Source organism: Simochromis diagramma, unplaced genomic scaffold (assembly GCF_900408965.1).
Source record: "Simochromis diagramma unplaced genomic scaffold, fSimDia1.1 OVJJ01000646.1, whole genome shotgun sequence".
Classification (NCBI taxonomy): Eukaryota; Metazoa; Chordata; class Actinopteri; order Cichliformes; family Cichlidae; genus Simochromis; species Simochromis diagramma.
Window position 1 is genome coordinate 5,577,483 of NW_024387279.1, and position 22,045 is coordinate 5,599,527.

The 22,045-nt window shown below is 41.0% G+C and overlaps 2 protein-coding genes across 3 annotated transcripts; both read left to right on the forward strand.

The window, feature by feature from the left end:
• Window positions 1-71: 71 nt before the first annotated feature.
• On the forward strand, window positions 72-5,785 carry comtb (catechol-O-methyltransferase b). Its single transcript, XM_040003392.1, has 6 exons — window positions 72-187; window positions 1,325-1,496; window positions 4,714-4,831; window positions 4,926-5,119; window positions 5,227-5,358; window positions 5,448-5,785. Exons 2-6 carry the CDS (start codon window positions 1,326-1,328, stop codon window positions 5,625-5,627), a joined length of 795 nt encoding a protein of 264 aa, XP_039859326.1. The 5' UTR covers window positions 72-187; window position 1,325; the 3' UTR covers window positions 5,628-5,785.
• A 114-nt stretch (window positions 5,786-5,899) lies between these two features.
• On the forward strand, window positions 5,900-22,019 carry grm6b (glutamate receptor, metabotropic 6b). Of its 2 annotated transcripts, XM_040003368.1 has the most exons (11): window positions 5,900-6,776; window positions 7,674-8,266; window positions 11,553-11,769; window positions 13,230-13,365; window positions 13,532-13,686; window positions 13,986-14,126; window positions 14,205-14,405; window positions 15,185-15,324; window positions 16,353-16,976; window positions 17,052-17,363; window positions 20,434-20,673. In XM_040003368.1, the coding sequence occupies exons 2-11, from the start codon at window positions 7,730-7,732 to the stop codon at window positions 20,671-20,673; spliced, it is 2,703 nt and encodes a 900-aa protein (XP_039859302.1). In that variant the 5' UTR covers window positions 5,900-6,776; window positions 7,674-7,729. The 2 variants fall into 2 exon arrangements, with proteins under 2 accessions (XP_039859302.1, XP_039859301.1); XM_040003367.1 differs by having other exon boundaries at window positions 5,900-8,266; window positions 20,434-22,019.
• The last annotated feature ends 26 nt before the right edge of the window (window positions 22,020-22,045 follow it).

A 22,045-nucleotide genomic window follows, 5' to 3' on the forward strand; every position in this document is an offset into this window, starting at 1 on the left:
CTGTTGAGATTAGGTCTGCTGTACATTCCTTGCATGCTCACAGCACAGCTCTGAGTAGGAGGGTGGGTGGAAGAGGAGGGAGGAGTTAGCCTCATGTAAACGTAGGCATATGTCCGCCTGTTAGGAAACCAGCAGATTTTCCTCTAGCGGCAGGGGAAGAGAGCTGAGAGCGAGCCTGCCTGCACACGTAAGTCTTCTATTCTTCTGTTCCCTGGGATTGTAATAAAAAGTAAGATTTTAAGAATGCAACCGGGTTTTTTTTTCCTAAGAAGAATTAGTCCTGCAGTTGCTAAAGAAAAACCACTGCTCAGTCTGGTTTGAATTCATATTATGGACTGAAGAGTTTGCCAAATAGTATTGTGAAATAGTGTTGTGAAATAGTGTTGTGAAACTGTGGGACATCAATGGTAATTCCTGTAACTGACGCGGATTTCAGCCATGCAAAACCAAAAAAGCATTTCACAAATTCCCTTTTTACCAGTTTTGTTGTGCCTTCTCTGTTTTTGTTCCAGTGGAGTTTGAATTCAGGTAGATAGTAGGAAAAGCATGCAACTTCATGCAGCTGTTCATCTGCACAATGATAAACATGCATGTGTGTTTATGCAGCCTTTCTAAAATTCCATTTTATTTTCTGCGCCTGTTCTTGTATGTTCAGAAGAAGCAAAGTAAAGGAAGTAAAGGTTAAAGTCCCAAAGCTCTGCCTTTTGTGACACAGCTCTTAACCCCCGGCCAGTTGCCATGCAACTAAAACTCCAAATCAAAAGGAATTACCTCAACAGCCAATGGTCTCCCACAGTTGTATTATTAGTGCAAGGTAGAGTTGTTTCCAGCCATGCTTTTCACTGCTTTCCCACAGAAGCAGCTTTTGTTTAGAATTCTGGCTGTGCTCCCCCTCCCCCCCACACACCCTTTTCTTACCCATTTATCTGTGCTGGAGAAATCTAAACAGACTAATTGCTCCTGAGAGGAGCAAGGTCCACACAAAGCACTGTGCGGTGTGCTTTCAACTGTTTATTGGAGTTGATATCCTTGAGAGATATCATCATATTGAGTTTCATGTGGGTGTTCATCTTGGACATGGCAGCAGCAGTAACAGCAGCTGATAGTGAAGCAGCAACTGTACACTGCATAAATACCCATCTCATTAACCCAACACAAAGGGAAAGGTAGGGCGAGAGGAGACAGGAGAGGAGCTTTCATTTATCTCATGCAGATTTGCCGTTATTGCACTGCGTCTGGGGTTCATTTATCATTGTCCTTTTCCATAATATAGCACTATACACCATACCTGCACTGAACTGATATTTTTACAATCTGGTTGCAGCATGTGGCTGACTCTATTCTACAGCTGCACAGGTGGAGCAGCTCTTCTGTATGCTCTGTACAGATGGCTGATTCCCACTGCTGTGCAGTATCATGGAGGACTGGCGCTATTGTGGCACGACATGATTGTGGAGCGAATGCTGAACACACTGACCCAGTCCACACGTCCTCAGGTGCGCCGTCCACAAACACTCACCTCTCACAGTGTCAACCATCACATACTATGTCGATGTGATTTAGTTTAACAGTGTATGAAGCGTATAGAAAAGGTATGGCAGAACCAAGATGGAGAGAAAAAGCAAAGCATGTGAAAAATATAGTGACCACTCGCAGATAGGCTACAACAGCAACAGCGACAGATAACTAAGATGTTAATGTAAGAGTGTCATGCACCTAAAACTCTTTCACATACACAAGTTGGAAATGCAGCGATTTGCAAATATATTTATTAAAAATACTAAAGACATTCTATTAACAAAAACTATTATGAACCTAAAGGGTTTTTTTATTTAAATATTTTTATATAATTTAATTTTACAGGTTTTTTGAGCGTGGAGTCAGTAACACACTGCAAAAAGTAGAAAAAGGTAAAAGCAAAAAAAGGACTGGAAAAAGAGTTGAAATGCTTAAAACATAAAATGAGTAGAAAATGGAAAGAAAAGTTAAATTTGTAGTTGAGCTTGTGCATCCAGAAAGTATTCACAGCACTTCATTTGTTCCACATTTTTTCATTTTAGAGCGTTATTCCAAAATGGATTTAAATTCACGTCACAATTCCCCATAATGTCAAAGAACAAAAAGATGCGCTTATGTGTTGTCATGAAATCAGGGGCATTTTCACACCCGTAGTTTGTTTATACTGGTCCATATCAGTTGATGAATTTGAGTTTTTTTTTTTTTTTACTATGGTTTGGTTTGTTTTCACACAGAAAAAAATGTAAATGAACTACAAGTGAACCTAAATGTTTCACTACAAACAACATGAGAGTGTTCAGTTCACTTATTGGCCAGATGTGTCCTTGGGGGGACTATTGGAGAACTATTAAAAATTGGAGAACACAGAGAATTTACATTTATTTCACGGCTAGTTGCTAGTCTGTACAGACCTTTGCACATCTATAATACCCTGCCACATCCCAGTATACAAATACAAAGTATACATGGCTACGGTAAATCTTTTAGCTCAAACTTGCAGTGTAAAGTGGGTGGTTTGTGTTGGATCTAGGCTTGGATCACATTCACACCCTAAATGAACAACACCAGTACATTTGCAGATGAGACCACCTACACCTGTGTCTCGGTGTGGTTGTTTTGGTCTAAACCCGAGTGTGATATTCTGTACAGTACTGTATACTATACATCCACACAAACCGGAAAAGGGGGATAACGAAACGATTCAATTTAAATGGTCTAAACACCACAGGTGTGAAAACACACTAATTAATAATTTAATGAAAACCAAATGACCCTAAAGACACTATTACTTTTAATATCATTTTTTAGTTGCGTATGGGGCTTAGGGTATGAAATACACTCACAGGACACTTTATTAAGTACACCTTGATAGTACTAAATTGGATGCCTTTTCCCCTTGAGAACACCATTAATGCTCTGTGACACAGATTCAAGAAAGTGCTGGAAAAATTCCTGTTGATGACAGATGGGGTAGTCTTGAGTATTTCAGAAACTGTAGATTTGCTGGGATTTTCCACACATGAGCATATTCAAGGTTTATAAAGAATAGTTAGAAAGTAGTAGGTCAGATGGCCAGACTGCGTTGAGCCAATAGGAAGACAACAGTGTGTCAACATGCAGAGACTCATTCCCACAAGGTATCCATAAGAGCATTGGTGATAGGATCACATGATAGGATTATACAGTTGCTGCAGATTTGTTGGCCGCACATCCATGATGCAATCTCCTGTTCAACTAAGGAGCTTGGAAATAAATCTTAAAGATGTCCTATTGGAACGGGTGATAGTGGGGGCCGTTTGAGCATAGAAAATCCATTGTCAAGTTTAATAAACCAGTTTGAAAGGATTGGAGCACTGCAGCCTCCCTGAGAATATTCCTGTAGACTGTGGGGTTTAAAAGATTCTTATTCGGTACAAAAGGGCAAAAGTGTGGCCCCACTATCTGAATGTCACAGCAAAAATTGAGACTCACTAGATCAGTCACCATTTTTAGAATCTTCTATTGTCCAGTTATGGTGAACCTGTGTGAATTGTTGCCTCAGTTTCCCAAAAGGAGTGGCGCCTGGTGTGGTCTTCTGTTATTGTAGCCAATCTGCTTCAGGTTTGGATATATGGGTTCAGAAGTGCTCTCATGCATACCATGTGGGAATGAATCTCTGCAAGTTGACACACTGTTGTCCTCCTATTGGCTCAAAGCAGTCTGGCCATCTGACCTAATACTGGTACATTTTCTCTCACAAAACTGCCACTCAATGAATATTTTCTCTTTTTCTGACCATTCTTTATAAACTTTATATATGCTTGTGTGTGGAAAATCCCAGCAGATCTACAGTTTCTGAAATACTCAGACTAGCCCATCTGTCACCAACAATTATGCCACGGTAAAGTCACTTAAATCACCCTTCTTCCCCGGTCAGTTTGAACTAAATGCCTAAATGTATTGAATTTGCTGGTTAGATATTTGCATTAAAAAGCAGTTGAACAGGTGCACCTAAAATAGTGTCCAGTGTTTTACAGAGCTTTAGAGCTGAAGCACAAAAATATGCAAGTAACGCTCCATTCTTTAGCAGACAGCTGTATTAAGGGCCCTGGCAGTCCAGTATATTGTGTGTTTGCTCTAATAAAAGTGTAAGGCGACTCAGAAAGACGCGTGGGAAGAGGGTGCAACCTATACGGCACTGCTTAATGAGTTAATGTGAGACAGCTGTGCTGGCTGGGAGCGGCTCCTGGGAGTGATTGGTTGATGGGGATCAGGTGTGCAGCGGGAAGGAACCCTGCTGAGGTTGGACTAAAACCTAAGCTGGCTTTCTGAAGCATGTTCTAATGTAATAACAAGAAATAACACAAGCACAATTTCCCCTTTAACAGTATTTTCATAAGAGGAAAATATCATTGGATTCTGTCTCATGTTGAAAAAATGAGTATCTAGCTCTTATTTATAGTGTGCAGACCACAATTTTCTCTTTTGGACATCTATGAAATGTGTGAAACACTGGAACCACAATCATAACACAAGAAGTGATAAGATTAACAAAACTATATCCATATGTGTTTAAAATCCCCTTTAAAAATTCAACCATCAGATCAAAATATCTGTGACAATCCAAGTATTGTTTGTTATAACTAATTGATGCTCGTAAACTCTTATTGAGGTTTTATTAAGTGGTGCTTTTTCTCCCCCTGCGTCTAACTCCAGCGACTCCTACATGCAGTACAGAAGAACGCCACTAGAGGAGACCCTCGCAGCGTGGTGAAAGCCATCGACAACTTCTGCAGACAGAAGGAATGGGCCATGAATGTCGGGGATGAGAAAGGTACTGACTTCCTAATGATATGCTCAATGAGTAAAATCAGTTCCTTATTCGATCTAACTATATATTTTTAATATTTCTTTTTGTTTTGTCACAGGCTGCATTCTTGACTCAGTGGTGTCTGAAGTGAATCCAGTCACTGTGTTAGAGCTGGGAACCTACTGTGGCTACTCTACGGTGCGCATCGCCAGCCTTCTTCCTCCACGCGCCAAGATCATCACTCTTGAATTTAACCCAGACTACGCCAAAATTGCTCGTCAGGTTATTGCTTGGGCAGGACTAGAGGATAAGGTAACGAGGAGCTCTAAAAAGAAGCTGATTTGCATAGGGAATGCATAGGGTCAGATTGCAATATCCCTTTTTTATTTTTATTTTCTATTTACTTATTTTTTTAATAGATCCAGGTAGTTGAAGGCCCATCTGGCGAGTGGATCCCCAAAATTAAGGAGCAGTTTGGGGTGAAAACATTTGATTTGGTTTTCTTGGATCACTGGAAAGATCGCTACCTTCCTGACACAAAGCTGCTAGAGGCAAGTCTGTTTGACTCATCCTATACTCATTAAAGTCTTTGCTTTTTCTGCCATGACTCCAGTTTTGCCTTTCTTCTTTTTTGAATCAGGACTGTGGCCTCCTAAGGAAAGGCACTATCTTGCTGGCAGACAACGTCATCTGCCCTGGAACCCCTGATTACCTTGAGTATGTTCGAAACAGCCCGAGATACAAAAGCCAGTACTTCAAATCTCATCTGGAGTACACCAAAGTGGAGGATGGCTTGGAGAAATCTGTCTTCTTAGGGTAGTTTTAAAGGGGGGAAATAACCCCTATTTACACAGGTACTAGTAGACCTCAGACCTTCAGAGTCTTGGGTTTGCAGACTCTGCAAGTGAGGAGGAGAATCTGTTTTGCTTTTTCTAAATGTCATAAAAACTGAAATTAAAAGTGACATGTAAAAGAAAAGCTGTGTTGTGAGCTTTAATTTCCACTGTATGAAGACTTGATGCATTCTTTGAGATGTCCATACTGATACATTAGATGGTAGTAATGATACATTCAGTCTTCTAATTTACAGGTGAGCTGCAAACTGATCTGGCAGCTGCATTTTTTTTCCCAGAGCATCAACTCAAATCAATAATAAATCTAATCCAGCTGCATTCTGTGGTGCAGAAACCTATTTTGCGCTCTCATATTCTCCACCATTGTGCCAGTGTTGACAGGTGTGTGAATGGAAGTGCGTGTGTGTGCGTGCATGTGTGTGCGTGCATGTGTGTGCGCTCGCGTATAGGGAGAGTACGAATCAAATCGCTGCTCATCTAATCTCTCAAAGTGACGGAGGTCCATCATCCTGGTGTGTGTGTGTTGCAGGGGGGAGGGTTCTGCATTTGGTTCAGCTGTATGAAAAAAAAGGGCTAGTCCACCTAGTGCTTTCTTCACAGACGCCTGCATGATAATCCCAATCTGTGGCCATTAGAGTGCAGAGAGAACGAGCAAGGAGAGGGTTCATATGAGAGAGAGAGAGGGAGGGGGTGCCCAGACAGAGGCGCGCTCAAAGGGAAAAAGAACGAGAGAGCGGGAGTGTATGTGAGAGGGCTTTTAAGGGATTTGGCGGTGATTTGTAGAATCTCACTGCTGTAATGTTGCACTTTTCTCCGAGTCTCACATGATATTATACCCCCCCCCCCTCCAAAAAAGCTGCAGAACTCTGTGTTTTCATTTTGTTTTACTAAACCACAACAATTTTTTTTTTGTTGGACCATTGTTTTTAGAGAGTCTTTGGTTATTTTTGAGAGTGCACACAGGCTGACTGAGATGACAGAGGATTTACGATCAGTCAGGAGAGGAGAGCCTTGCTTCCAGATATAATAATCACATTTTGGACCCTGGATGGAGGCCTGCGTGGAAGAGTTTGTGTGATGGACAAAATCAAGGCTGGTCCATGAAGAATGGGCAGGTAAGACTTATCTTCTTCCTTCTTCACCATGAAGAAGTTTAAAAAAAATGTGATTAATGCAGCTTGTGGAAATTCAAATCATTCTTGCATTGATTGCATGGATTTTTTTTTAACTTTATAATCACGGTATAGCAGAGGTATTTTAAATATGAGTTTTTATCATTCTAAGAAAATGACGTTATCCTGTAATTATTATTTAGAGCCTTGTGAAATTATAATTGTGATTTTTTTTAAATGGAACGGGCTCAACTGATCATTGTGGATTTTGGCAGTGATCCTCGTGCAGATATAATTAACCTGCTCCGGCTTTTGAAGCATGAAATGCGGTCAGGATTTAGTCAATGTTTTGTTCTGCAAAATTTATAGTGTTTTCCATCATCGCCTCTTTGCTCTTCATGATAAAAGCTTCCACTCTGTGTCATCCTGCATCTTGGCTAAAATCCACTCTTCAGCCACAGGTTTTTTTTTAAGTGCACCTCCATCTATCGCTTATATTTTGTTCTTTCTCCTACGTTTTCCCAGCTCTGATTCAAAGCACAGGAAACGATGTTAGACTGTAGGTGCTTTTTCTGCATCATTACCTAATAAGGGAATCACTGTTAGCATTGACTCTGCAGCTCTGCAGTTATCGTCCTTAAACATATCATAATTGCCATAAGGAATTAAAGAGAAATATTTATAAAATGATGCACGGGACACACAGAATTTTACATTTTTATGCGTTTCAAGTTGGATGCTATATTTAAAAATTCAACCCAGACTGCTTCATGGATGTGGTGGATCCATAAAAAGAATAGTTAATAAGGTAAACCGGAGAGAATAAAGTGTATGAAGCTTCTACATGCTCTAACTTCAATAATAACCAGATGTTAACACCCCTTTTCTTAACTCCCTCAGGCGTCAAAGGTAGAGGGAGTGGCCCAGTGCTGTCAGTACCTCTGCTGGTCATCATCATGATATCAGAGGTCCTCTCATCCCATCAGTGCTCCTGGTTTAGTACGTCATATGGATACAAACCATGGCTTCGGTTGCTTTGGGTTCTACTGGTGGGTTTCAGTCCAGCCTCACGTGCCCAGCAGGGCACCCAGCCTCAGTCCATCAAAATCGAAGGCGACATCACCCTGGGCGGCCTCTTCCCTATGCATTCTCGGGGTCCGGCTGGGATACCCTGCGGAGAGATCAAGAGAGAGAAAGGGATCCATCGACTGGAGGCCATGCTCTATGCCTTGGACCAGATCAACAGCGATCCCGAGCTGCTGCCTAACATCACACTTGGGGCTCGGATCCTCGACACCTGCTCCAGAGACACGTATGCCCTGGAACAGTCGCTCACCTTTGTCCAGGCCCTCATCCAGAAGGACAACTCGGATGTGCGCTGCTCAAACGGAGAGCCTCCGATATTCCCAAAACCGGAGAGGGTGGTTGGGGTGATTGGTGCATCTGGAAGTTCGGTGTCCATCATGGTGGCCAATGTACTCAGACTGTTTGCGGTGAGATTTCTTTAACCATCCTAGCTTTGTTAACCAGTGAAGGGGCAAAATATTTGGGACAGGGAGTGTTTTGAGAATGTAAGCTGATAAAATGATCCCCTCACAACCTCTCCTGAATCTGTTCACAAAGAAAGAGCACAGTAGTTCCCATTCACAGGGTTTGGACTCTCAAGTCAGGAGAGACAATGACAATTATTCTTAAGAAAACAAGTTTAACCAAACTGTAATCAGCTAACATTTCTTTCATTCTTGCTTAATATTTTACAACTACTGGAATCTTAAGGCATTTTTTTTTTAAATTTACCGTTTTAGTGTTTCTCCTTTTGTCATGCTTGCAAAATAAAGGTAAAAGTTTAACACTTTGAAAGAATTAAGTATTACTAAAGTATTAAAGCATCTAAAATCTTCACTCAGAAAGTGAGTGAGGATCACAAACAGCACCGCCAGATTTTAACCAGTCAGAAGCCACAAAAGGACCAGAAGCACTATGTTAAAAAAAAATGATTTACACACATCAAGTCCGAGGACACTGTGCCAGAAAATGAGCAACTATATGGAATACATTCCTAATTTTAGATTTGAGCAGCTTGCAGTGATATCAGTGACCAGCTGTGGCCAATAAACAGACGTCCTATGAGCGAGAGCTCGCACTTATGAAGTTAATTTATATAGCTGCACCTTCATTTCCTGCCTCAGTAGAGTTACAGTATTTGTGATTAGGTCACTGCAGATTTAGGTCTTCTTTATTAAAATTTGAGATTGATTAAATCCCTCCTTAGAAGATAATGTGGACCTTGGTCATCATTACATTCTGATGGAATTCATACTCTGGGTAGTCTGAGCTCCAGGTATTCAAAGAGAAAGACATGATTGGATGTAAGGTTGATTGGCCGTAGGTGTTAATGTGAGTGTGGATGTTTGTCTGTTTTTCTGTGTTAGTTCTGCGATACGTGTGCACGTCTGCCCAGGGTGCAGCCTGCCTTTGGTATAGCCACCCCAGTACTTCTGGAACCCCTGAATTGGATAAGCAGTTAAGGAAAGGGTTGGACAAATGATAGATGAAGACGTCTGATACCAAAATATTATTGAGACACTTTATGTTTTTACCTAAAGAACTTACTGCTGCTCTACAGAGATAAACATCTCACCTCTTGATGATATTATAAAGCAGTGTAACTGAAACAGCTATGTGACCTGAATGAACCTGTGTATTGCTGCCTGTCAGAGTGACACTTACAGGGTCGTGAATCCATTGTAATTGTTGGAATCTGCAGGTTAATCCAGGTATTTTTTTTTTCTTTGACAGGTGATTAACCTTTAAACACTGATTACACTGATTACACATTGTTTATAGCAATGATGGAACACCGAGTCTGTGCAAATCTAACATTTGGGGCAAGCAAGTAATACAGAAAAATTGTAACAACCAGGCTGATGTGTTTGGATGTTTCTGTTTTGGTGAATTCTGCAGTTAATATCTGCCCTCTATCCAAGTTGCTCCTCCTTCAGCTCAGAATCCACAACTTGGGTAGAGGGCAGATATTAACTACAGAATTCACCAACTCCACTAAGCCCCTCTCAACAGCTCAGGACCCTGGGCTCAAAATAGTGTCAGGGTAACAGGATGACATTGGTTCTAGGATAGCAGCAATTTGTGACCAGTGTGAAGTAGATTTAGCTAAATAGTGCGTTTCCTCCTACCGTCCATATGTGCTGCTTTCCAGACCGCAAATGTCTGAAGTTCTTTACATATTCAACATCTGCTCATAACCAATACACTTTTTGTTGTAACCTGCTCCAAATGCATCTTTATTTTATTTTTTTTCCTTTTTCAATAGGTGAGCATAAACTATAAATAATGTAAGGTATCTTATATGAGACTATTTTTAAATGAGATATAGAGCATGCATTCATCGAGTTTTCTTTAATGAAGTTTTTATAAATTTTGCAAATACCTCTGAAGCAATTAACTCTTTAACTAATTTAACATGTTCATTGACAGTTAATATTTTAGGGTCTAAACCCTTAATAGTTCAAGGTTGTGTAAAATAACTAACCCATTAATATAGCTTTCACAAACCCCTGTAAGATGCACCTGTAGGTGAATGTTCTATACTGACTCATTCCAGAGGGTCATAATTATATCCATGTTTGTCAGCCTCTTTATTCTATACCCGAGCTCAGTGTCTTGATGAGTCAGTCTAGTTTGTTCAAATTACAATGTTTCTTTCTCAGCTTCACTTGTTTTATGACTGTAAGCAGATTTCAGCAAGACTGGACTAAAAGAGGATGCTTATGTTAGTGAGAAGGCTTATTGATTTTAACAAGTGAATTGGTGCAGATGCTTCTGTGGGATTAATTTGGGAGAGGATTATGTGTTTGTCTTGTGCATTATAATTTTGCATGCAAACATCTGAGTGACTTTTCAGACAATGATACAGACTCCTCTGGACACTGATGATGTCACATGCCAGTCACTCTTACAAGGGGGAAGGAGAGGGCAGGAAAGTTCACCAACCTGATTTCAGGATGTGGTCTGGACCACAGAGGCTTACCAGTACATCTGACACTGACGGGGTTAACGCGGAGCAGCAAATGCAAGCTGCATGTGGCCACTAGAATTAAATGTATTGTATGGCTTACAGCTGAGAAATGCTAACCTTTCTCTAGGCTCCTGATCTCTGTCTCTCCCTCTGTGCTTAACGTAATTTGACTAAAACCACACTAATCCTTGCAGATAATCTGTGAAATGGTTCTCTCGGTCCTCTCTCCTTCTCCCCGTCACTGCCCCTTGTGAATACCTTTATCTCTCGGTGCTCTCCAGAGAGGGCTGGATGTTAGCCACGTTTGGGGGGACTGGCATTAGCAGGTTCAGGGTTGAGACTGTCGACATAAACTGTGTCATTAAAGATGTAGCACACCAACAAATTAAGCTTCCCATCCTTATTTTCCCCCTTTACTGCTCTGGTTCCCACCATCTGTACTCTACTGTGACGTTGGCTGTATCGTTAGCGCAAACCAGCTCTGGGCTTTTCAAGAGATGAACGCTCTATGATAGTCCAATTTTGGGATTTTAATGCACTGTGACTTGCCAGTATTACTGTGGGAGGCATCCATTTAAGGGCTTGCCTGTGAGTAAGTGGTGCATCATGCTCCTGACATGGTTCACTGCCTCTTGTCATCTCTTTTACCTTTGGATTCACATATTGGCCTAATAATCAGCACTGTTCATGTTTTCCATTTGACCTGACTCTTTCATCACAAATGACCCATCCCTGTGTCTCAGATCCCCCAGATCAGCTATGCATCGACTGCCCCGGAGCTGAGCGACAAAAGCCGCTACGAGTTCTTCTCCCGTGTGGTGCCTCCTGACTCCTACCAGGCTCAGGCCATGGTGGACATCGTCAAGAACATGGGCTGGAACTACGTGTCCACGCTGGCATCTGAGGGCAACTACGGAGAAAGCGGAGTGGATGCCTTCCTCCAGATCTCCAGAGAAGCAGGTTGTGTGTCTGACTGCGCTGACGTGAATCTGCCGTCACGACAACAAGGGATTAGTCATTTGTGTTTTTCCCACTCATTAAAAGACAGGAAGGAGCAATGCTTTAATAAAATCATTTGTGCTTTTAAATCTATATGATGGGATGACCTGTTAGTCCTAATGTATTAGTGATCACATTTCATATGATCAAATTCACATACATCAGTGATTGACAGTATGGGACAGACTCTAACAGCTTTGTCTACTGTCCATTACTTTATCCAGATGGAAATATCTCTATCTCGACTTCTGGATGGTTTGCCATAATATTTTATACATTGTATCTGAATGGTGAATCTAGATCAAATTCAGTCATTTATAATAATTTTAATTGGAGACAGATCATCTCGTGCATTTAGAGATATGACTGTCCTGAAGAACAAGATTAAAGGTAAGAGAGCTGCCAGAGTGCAGGCTGGTTACAACCATTTCTTTCTATTGGGCGGTGAAATAATAATTAATAATTAATAGAATGTCTTACGCATCCTTTGTTTGAAATTCACCTTAAAAGAGTTAGGAAATGACAGGCAATGATAGGTAATCCATCTTTCAATACTCAAAAATGAATCATTTTGCATCTCAGCAACATGCAGTTATGTTTAAAATGAGGAAGGCAACACTGGAGGTGAGGACCTCTGTCTCCCTCTACACATCATTTCTACCCATGGTTGCAGTGATATAACAGAATTTAACCAGGATGGGACAATAAGTTCTAAAGTGTGTATGAAACAGAAGTGCAGGTATAAAAGAATCGGATTATCGACCGAAGGGAGCTCAGGGTGAGAGCAGTGCATTATTATTTCAGAGATTAATCATAATTTATATGCAAATTCAGAACACATGTTAATGACCATTGCTTTTTGAAAGAATTAGTGAATACAACAAAACACACCTTTCAGGTTTCATGTATTTTGAAACTGGGTTTTTTGGAGACTTTTTGTTTTTGTATTTAACACAATTCGGTGAGATGCATACTGAACTTGGAGAACAAAAACAAACTGTCGATCTACTGGTGCTGGTATTGATCTGATACCAATAATAGCATTAATATTGATATTTGGATTGGTCCACCCGACTCTAACCCAAAACAAAGATCTGATACTGTGTGGTGGGTGTTGGGCTCAGTCTCAGTACAGCAGAAAGGTTTGAGTGTGTTCTTCCCATTCTGGAATTTACTAGGATTTGGTCATATAATATTGTGTGTACAGCAAGGATTTTCATGTTATGATATTATTGCTATTTTGACACATAGGTCTAAGCTCATTAATCTACATAATTAGCAGACAAAAAAAACCCCAACACCTTAGCTGGGTGTTGTTTTTGCAGAGTCGTGGGAAAACCTAGCTACCTTTACAACTGACCTAATGTTGGCATGCTAACACTGCAAACAATAAAAGATGATTTTTTTGGTCTGTGACACAGGAGGGCTGTGTATTGCACAGTCCATAAGGATTCCACGAGAGCCCAGACCAGGGGAGTTTGATAAAATCATCAAGAGACTGATGGAGACCTCCAACGCTCGCGGGGTTATCATCTTTGCCAATGAGGACGACATCAAGTGAGTCATGCTCTGCTGCATGGTGTATTAGATACATGAAGTCTGCAAGATATTCACAAGGATGCTGTTTTACATTTAACTATGTAGTCTCCTGTTCTAACCACTCTGAGCAAAGAATGACAGAAGAAGAAGAAATTTCATCATGATATATAACTGTATCTTTTAGACGGGTGTTGCAGGCTGCCAAAAAGGCCAACCTGACAGGCCACTTCCTATTTGTTGGATCGGATAGTTGGGGATCCAAAAACTCTGCGATTGAAGACCAGGAGGAGGTGGCTGAGGGTGCTGTCACCATCCTGCCTAAAAGAGCTTCCATTGACGGTAGGAAAATGTATTAAATGAGCCTTAAATCTAACTCTGAACAGCTGGATCCAATAAGCATACCCACAGAAGCCTGTGACATTGACAGATGAGTCTAATATCAATGCACCAAATAAAGGAAATTAACGATTGATAAGTCTGATATATCCCGATCTGATATTTCCAGCCTGTATAAATTCTGAAAAGTGACTTAGAGCCATATTTCAAAGGATTTTTTTTTTTTTTACCATTATCTCTGCTCCAACATGTCAAGTCCTGTTATTTTAACTGTTTTAAAATTAAATGCGAAAACGATTCAGGGTTCGACCAGTACTTCACTTCGAGGTCGCTGGAGAACAACAGGAGAAACATCTGGTTTGCAGAATTCTGGGAGGATGACTTCAAGTGTAAACTAACTCGCCCTGGGATAAAATACGATCCTGGTAGAAGAAAATGTACAGGTAAGCAGGGAGCAGCACCGAAAATAAAAAGTGTCACCTTATCTGACTTATGTATTGGTCATTTTTGTTGTCCGGCAGGTGACGAAAGAATCAGCCGAGACTCTCAGTACGAACAGGAGGGCAAGGTGCAGTTTGTGATTGATGCTGTGTACGCCATGGCCCACGCCTTGCACAGCATGCACCTGGACCTCTGTGCCGGCTCCATGGGCGTGTGCGAAAAGATGGACCCCGTAGATGGACGCATGCTCCTCCAGTACATTCGCTCTGTAAACTTCAACGGTGAGCTTCCAACTTTCAGTCGGTTTTTCCGCACCTACCTCCTGATATGTCTAGCTATTTAGATAAAAGGAGAGTTTCATTTCGTTGCTGCTGGGGAGAGAAATGCTGCAAGGAGATCTTTTTGTTAGCAAAAGCCATGCTTTTCTAACTACCGCTCTCTGCCACTGGAGAGGTTTTTAAAAAGAAGCAAATTTAAAAGGGAACGCAGCGGAAGGGAGGTCGTGTTGAAAACGGAAGCTTTGAGATGTTTCTGCTAATGTGCTTAGCTGCAGAACACGGCGCATTTCTTCAAAGCACGTCCCCTCCCTTGGGCTGCGTCCTCGCTCTTCTCTATACACAACGAACCCGCTTTTCATCCTCATCTTTCATACAAAAATATTGCAGTTTGGAAAAAGGAAAAAAAAAAAAGTGTCCTGTGAAAGCATCCTATTTATTGCGCTCCTCTTGCTGGATGACCTTGGCTTGTATGGAAGATTTTCTGATTGAGCGCCTGCAGGGACCCGAGAGGAACATTCAATCACGTTAGGGCAACAGAGGAGAGTGCACTGAAAGTCTGTACTCGTGGAGGAGAGCCTTCACTAAAGAGCATCCTGCACTCAGCTTTCACATGATTGCACAAGAGTGAAGTAAGCAATAAGCTGCATTCAACAGTGTGTGGGTGTTCTCTCTGCCGCTAAAGATGGGGGTGTTTTTCTCTGGTTAAGGCAGTTTGAATGCCTTCTTACTTTTGGCTTTCTTTTGATAGTGCATAGGTCATTTAGACTGTCTCCATCTAACAGGTAGCGCAGGAACTGGAGTGATGTTCAATGAGAATGGAGATGCTCCGGGTCGATATGACATCTTCCAGTACCAGATGTCCAATGTCAGCAATCCTGGCTACAAGAATATCGGCCAGTGGACAAACCATCTTCGCCTCAATGTAAATGTCTATTTTTACTACAGTTGTGGTGCAGAGTGATATTCAGAAGTTCATTTCTGCTGCATGAGAAGATGAGAGATTAACTTAGTTTTGCATAAAAACTGGAAACAAAGCTCTAGTTTAACATTATGTCTCGTTGTCCTGTTTTCCTCCCCTCACCCCCTGGTTGTGGCAGATGGCTGCCCGTCTGCGAGTCTGGTTCTTCGTGCTGAAAGGAAGTTTTTCCTTCGCACTGTTGCCAAATGCTTGCTCATTGGGGGGCATCTAAATGTTAGAGTTTTTGCTCTATTATTCTAGGGTCGTCACCTTAGAATATAAAGCAGCTTGAGGCAACTATTGTTGTGATCTGACACTATATAAGTGAAACTGAATTGAAATTGAATTGCTGTGTCCAAAGCAAAACTAGAGAAAATTGCAGAAAGTTGATTCTGTTCATCTGGACTTCTCTGAGTCCTGATTACTGAAGGTGCCAAGCATCCAGTTCCCATGACCATGAAATTATTCGGTGCAAAAGCTGTACGTTTCTGCTAAAGTACGACCCGACACTTTGTTCTTTTTAGATGATATAGATACTTACCTTTTCCAGTTTCTATGCTAAAACTTGCATTCAGCAGATATGAAAGTGGCAAGAAAGTATAATTTTCAAAATTGCAAACTATCCTTTCATTGTAAGATTCCTTTTACTGCAAGCTTTTTGCCAGATGGCTGAAAGCTTCCTACAGAATAGATAGCTTCAGACAGAAAAAAGACATCTTTTCCAAGTTTCCCTACCTATCATAGTATAGCATTTGATTTTTTTTGTAAACCAAAACTAAAAATATGGTGACAATGTGAGGAAATTTTTATTTGTGAAAGGTAATAAGTTAACAATTTTATTCTTTTTATTGCCAGTTTACCTGGCTTTCATAGGCTTTAAGTGATCGTGGAAGAAGTATTTTTGAGGAGTTTTGTTTCACAGTTATTAGCCTTTTGTTAAGTCACAGCCAGCTGTAATATAGTAACACACTGTGTGTGTGCATCCATTTCAGCCAGAGGAGATGCAGTGGTCGGGCGGTGACCGTAAAATTCCAGAGTCGGTGTGCAGTTTTCCCTGCGAGTCTGGCGAGAGGAAAAAGATGGTCAAGGGTGTTCCCTGCTGCTGGCACTGCGAACTCTGTGATGGCTACCAGTATCTGCTGGATGAATTCACCTGTGACATGTGCCCATTCGACATGAGGCCCTTGGAGAACCGCACGGGATGTCGCCCCACACCAATCATCAAGCTGGAGTGGAGCTCTCCCTGGGCCATCATCCCCGTCTTCTTGGCCATCCTGGGCATCTTAGCAACCACCGGAGTCATTGTCACCTTCATCCGCTTCAATGACACACCCATTGTCCGGGCTTCTGGGAGAGAGCTCAGCTATGTGTTGCTGACAGGAATCTTCCTCATCTACCTCATCACCTTCTTCATGATTGCAGAGCCCAGTGTGGCAATATGCGCCTTCCGCCGCCTGTTTTTGGGGCTCGGGATGTGCATCAGCTATTCCGCCATGCTGACGAAGACCAACCGGATCTACCGCATCTTTGAGCAGGGCAAGAAGTCGGTCACACCTCCTAAGTTTATAAGCCCCACCTCTCAGCTCATCATTACTTTTATACTCATCTCAGTGCAGGTAAGCTTATCAATGCTTCTCTGCCATAGATAAGTCAAAGCTCATGCAGCAGTCTAAAGCTCCTTTCCTCTACAGTTACTCGCGGTGTTCATCTGGTTTGGTGTGATCCCTCCACACACCATCATTGACTATGAAGAGCAGAAGCCTCCAAACCCAGAGTTTGCCCGTGGAATTCTCAAGTGCGACATGTCCGACCTGTCCCTCATACTGTGTTTGAGCTACAGCATTGTACTGATGATCACCTGCACGGTGTATGCCATTAAAAGCAGAGGAGTTCCTGAGACCTTCAATGAGGCCAAACCAATCGGCTTCACCATGTACACCACCTGCATCATCTGGCTGGCCTTTGTACCCATCTTCTTTGGCACAGCGCAGTCTACAGAGAAGGTAAGAAATGTAACAAGGACAGTGCATGGTTTCAGAAATTCTGAAAATGTTCATATAAACAGGAAGAGGCTACTGTGAATGTGGAGAGCATACACCACCAAACGTCAGAGAAAGTCTGGCAACGGAAAGCAGGCCGGCACAGAGAAAAAATAAACTTTGAGGGAGGGGCATTTTACTTCCAAATGACAATGATGTGAAAAATGCTGATAAATGAAATACAAGTGAATTATGCAGGAGGGTTAACTACAGCCTTAAAACATCCACCACTGGCCAACAAGTTTTATATCCTGAGAGTGAAGTTTTGATTACCTGAATATTCAGTTGACATCACTGGTTAATGAATTCTTACCTGCTTACTTTATGTAAAGCATGTAATGTGAAAAATTTCCTGTTTTTCCCCTTTTAGATCCTTTCAAATTTATATGGATTTTGGTCTGACAATATAAATCAATTAGGTGAGAAAATGATCTGGTGATTTATTAGAGAATAAAAAAAGAGATTAAAAACTCCACGATATTTCGATAAAATATTGTACCTATAACATCAGTGCTTTTATTTGTCTGCCTTTATTTATTTATTTTGAAATATGAAAAATAAAAACAATGAACTTGACGCAACTAGGTTTTCCTGAAATTGAGTACAACAACCTACTCGCACATAACTGCATCACAGGTAATATCATAATTTCTGGGGCCAGCGAGTATTTTTAGATGTGAAATTTTATTTGTGTTGCTGCTATCACTTTGTACATCTACTTAAAGTAAAGTTATGAATTATAATAGAGTATAACTTGTGGCTTTTTGATTTGATGATACAAATCCAATGTGTTCAATTGGTTGAAGATGGCAATTTATTATGTATAATATTAATAATAATAATGAAAAGTATTTTACAGTTCTGATGATTGTGTTTTCAGGAAATTTTAACAACCTCTTTGGAGTAGGCCAACAGTTTTTGGAGGCAAGAAAAAACAAAAACTTTTATATGAGACAAAGAATAGCAGGAAATTTTCAGATGATGACTTTCAGAGACTGATATAACAGCTTCAGCTCAAAAATAAATCTGTTTAGTAAAAATGTCACTTTTTAAAAGGACAAATGAATAGCTGAATTATTTCTGGCTGCTCTTTGTGTTGGGTTGGGACAAAAAGAAATTAAAAGAAATAATTTGACCCACTAAATGATAGGTCAATAAATTCTTCTGCATAGTCAAATTTGATCTTTTTCAAGATCATAATTAAATCTCGTTACATTACATAAGCACTCCCTGAGCTCCACTTACAGTTAAAATAAACAGTATGCTGAATCGAGTTACGTAATGCACAGTAACACACGAACTGTAAGAAAGTAAACGAATCCCTCAGATGCTGAAAGTGAAATTTGAGTTTGTTGCCTGTCATATCGTATTTGCTTCCTGCTGTACTCGCAGGACATCCTGCTCCCACTGTACTGAGGGTTTCATTTAGCTTGTGGGCTATTTGCTGCCGTCACAAAGTACAAGACAGTTGGGGGGGGATATTTGAAAAATAGAGACGGGCTTTGGCTAATAGAGAGCTGTATTATGAACCAGTCAGGCTGAAACAATTACTGCCTGAGGTGCTTTCAAAGTCTTTTCACCTCTTCCAAATGGAAATGAAGTGAATTAAGAAAAGGAAAGGAGGTCAGATGTGCAGAGGGACGATAAGAAGCCCTCCAAGACCAATTCAGCCATCCCATTCAATTAATCATCACTTAGAAAAAGAGCTAAATATAGACCTTAACTTTTGTCTGGCTCATGAAAGTAGCGGCTGTTATGCTCCCACCACATGTTGGAGGAGGTGATCTACCTGTGATGACTGTAATTACCTATGAAAGGACCATACAGTGATTCTCAGCTAGTCCTTCTGCTCGGGCCACATAACTACAGTCCACTTCACTCCTAAACAGTAAACAGCTCCGTTCATAAAGGGAGATGTCACTACAGGGACAAACACATGTGAAAGATGATAAAAGGAACTGTACTATATGGACATGAGCCAGGATGTGTTGCTGCTGAGGATATTATGCAACTTGCGACCTATTTATGGCACAAAACATTTCTTATTTATGATACTTGTGGTTTTATTTATTTATGACCTGTTTAGTTTTCTTGAATAATGAGGGGTTTTTTTATAATTCATTGAAGGCAGATCTCAGAAGAAGTCGCTCACTGTGATTATTGTCGGATGCATGCAAAACAAGAAAAAAGGAAAAAAAGAGGAAGAGCAGCTAGATGTGGTCAAAGCCCATAAATAGAGGCTCTTTTCCTGACTTCATATACTAGATCATAAATCATTCATCAGGGGGAAAACACTGCCTTCCCTGCTTTGAGATGAAAATTGTAAGGACTGCATTGTGACAGCGGAGATTACATGTACCCTGCTTTCCAAACTATCCTTGCTGCTGCATCCAGTATGCATGAAATTGGGACACACCACCTCCATTGGGCATTCAACTTTGACCCCTTGCTTCCTCTTGTGGGTCAGAACACCAAAATATAATAAAATTTAATTAAATTAAAAAATGTGCTTGCTCACCTACTGGAAAATGCGAGTAGATGCAACAAGACATCTTGTTGTTTTGCGTTTATGTATAAATTATTGCGCCCAACAATATTTTTTGGGTTATTAAAATAAATTATATTGCGGTATTGGAAATATATTACCATAGACTGTATATAACAAACGGATATAGCCATGGCAAGCTCACCTATGGATTTCTGGACTCTGTGTTTTGACTACACCATGTTGGGCTTTTTGGTGCCAGAATTTGAACGTGAAGGTGAAGTAGTATCGGCTAAAGCTAGCAAGTTTGATTAGCCAGCCACTTTTTCCATAATTAATGAATCATTATGGGCACTACTTTAACTTACTGGTTGAGCAGGCGCTCTTATAAGCCTCATGGCTGAAATGCCCTCTCTCCCCCTCTTTCCTGCAAACCGTCAAATAAAGGCTAAAAGCACCAAAACAAAACAAACAAATCTATAATTTTCTTAGTGACACAGAAGTGTGTGTGTGGGAGGATTTTTCTGAACTCCTCCGTCTCTGTTGCAGATGTTCATCCAAACCACCACTCTGACCGTGTCCATGAGCCTGAGCGCCACCGTATCCTTGGGCATGCTCTATATCCCCAAAGTCTACGTCATCATCTTCCACCCGGAGCAGAACGTCCAAAAGAGAAAGCGCAGCTTTAAAGCCGTGGTTCAGGCGGCTACCGTGACCACGCACCTGTCCCTGAAGTCCAACGACAAACAGAACGGAGAGTCCAAGGTCGAGCCTGACAGGTCACAGTGACGGGAATCAAAATGACAACTGAAGCCAACAAAGAAATGGTTTGCAAAGAGTGGGAAAAAATAGCATTTAAATAAGCTTTTTGGCTGATTGTGTGTGTTTCTTCTTTGAATCCCCCCTTTTTATTTTGGATTGAAATACCAGCAAAAACATTTGTGGATGATGTTTCTTTTCACACTTATTTAGATAATCCAGAAAGTGAAAGCACAAAAGAAACCTGAAAGGCTCACTCTACATCATGGGAAAAATGTGACAGCTTAGCAGGGGTATGGAAAAGATACAGAGCCACTTTGAACGGACTTCAGAATGATCTACATATAGATGTGTTGACATGAAAATGGAAGACAATTAAAAAAAAAAAGTTAAGCTTAAATGGAGACCTTTGCTTGGCAGTAAGATGTATGCTTCTGTCAAACCTCAATGAAACATCGCTGTTCACAGGCTGCATGGGTTATGTGTTTTACGTTTACACGAATGCTATTTATATGGGCTGTTGTAACCTTTTCTTCTGCTTGCACTGGAAGGATGTATCTTTTAAAATGCCCCACCATGTCCTGTCATGACGACCCCCCGGGCTAGATACAACGAACCACAAAACTATAATCACTCACAGCTAAATCAATATCCAGTCACTAAGGAAACACAGCATTTAATTAGTCTTATCACTGCAATTATTGTGGCAGAGAATGAATTGCTTTTATTCTGGAAACTGAGTTCATGAGTGCACAAAGGATACAAGTGATTGTGAACAGGATGCATTATCTTGTACTTGTTACTTTTCAGTTTTCCACGGTGGAAAACAATGGTTGGCATTTTCCCCACATTGTTTGTCCAAATATCAAGCAAACTTGTATAAAGGTCAGTTTGTGAGGGCTGCATGCCAAAGCTGTAGACAGGCTACATTTATGTTAATGCACGGGTACATCACAAGCAAGCTTCACCTCTTTTGGCTGCGTTGGATGTTGTTCCATGAAAGGTCCTCCATCTTCACCAGTTCTGCATTTCTGCAAACATTAAAATTCATTTGACATTGAAAACGGGGCAGAATGAGCAAAAAGCCCCAATTTTATGTTATTTTATTAGTTTTTGCAAGTATATTATTTGCAGCGCTGTTTTTTTGTTTTCTTTTTTTTGTTACTTGACCACGATGCATAACTCAGGTTTTGACTGATGTTTTTTTGAGCCTTTTCCTGTTGTTCTGGCTTCTTCAATATAAATGGATTCAGCATTCCTCACATGCAGGCAGTATCACTCACGACGCAGGCTGGCTGCCAGGTTCATACCCTTATGTGAGAAAATCTTGTTTGTACTGCCCTCTGCAGGGAAGTCCAGGTCATTGACATGTTTGTGAATAAAAGTCTAGAAGAAATTGTCG

Coding starts and splice junctions, on each gene's coding strand:
- comtb (XM_040003392.1), top strand. CDS start 1,326: ATGTGGCTGACTCTATTCTACAGCTGCACAGGTGGAGCAGCTCTTCTG. Junction 1,497..4,713: donor CCCAGTCCACACGTCCTCAG/GTGCGCCGTCCA, acceptor GTCTAACTCCAG/CGACTCCTACATGCAGTACA. Junction 4,832..4,925: donor GAATGTCGGGGATGAGAAAG/GTACTGACTTCC, acceptor GTTTTGTCACAG/GCTGCATTCTTGACTCAGTG.
- grm6b (XM_040003367.1), top strand. CDS start 7,643: ATGTTAACACCCCTTTTCTTAACTCCCTCAGGCGTCAAAGGTAGAGGG. Junction 13,366..13,531: donor GCCAATGAGGACGACATCAA/GTGAGTCATGCT, acceptor TGTATCTTTTAG/ACGGGTGTTGCAGGCTGCCA. Junction 14,127..14,204: donor TGGTAGAAGAAAATGTACAG/GTAAGCAGGGAG, acceptor GTTGTCCGGCAG/GTGACGAAAGAATCAGCCGA.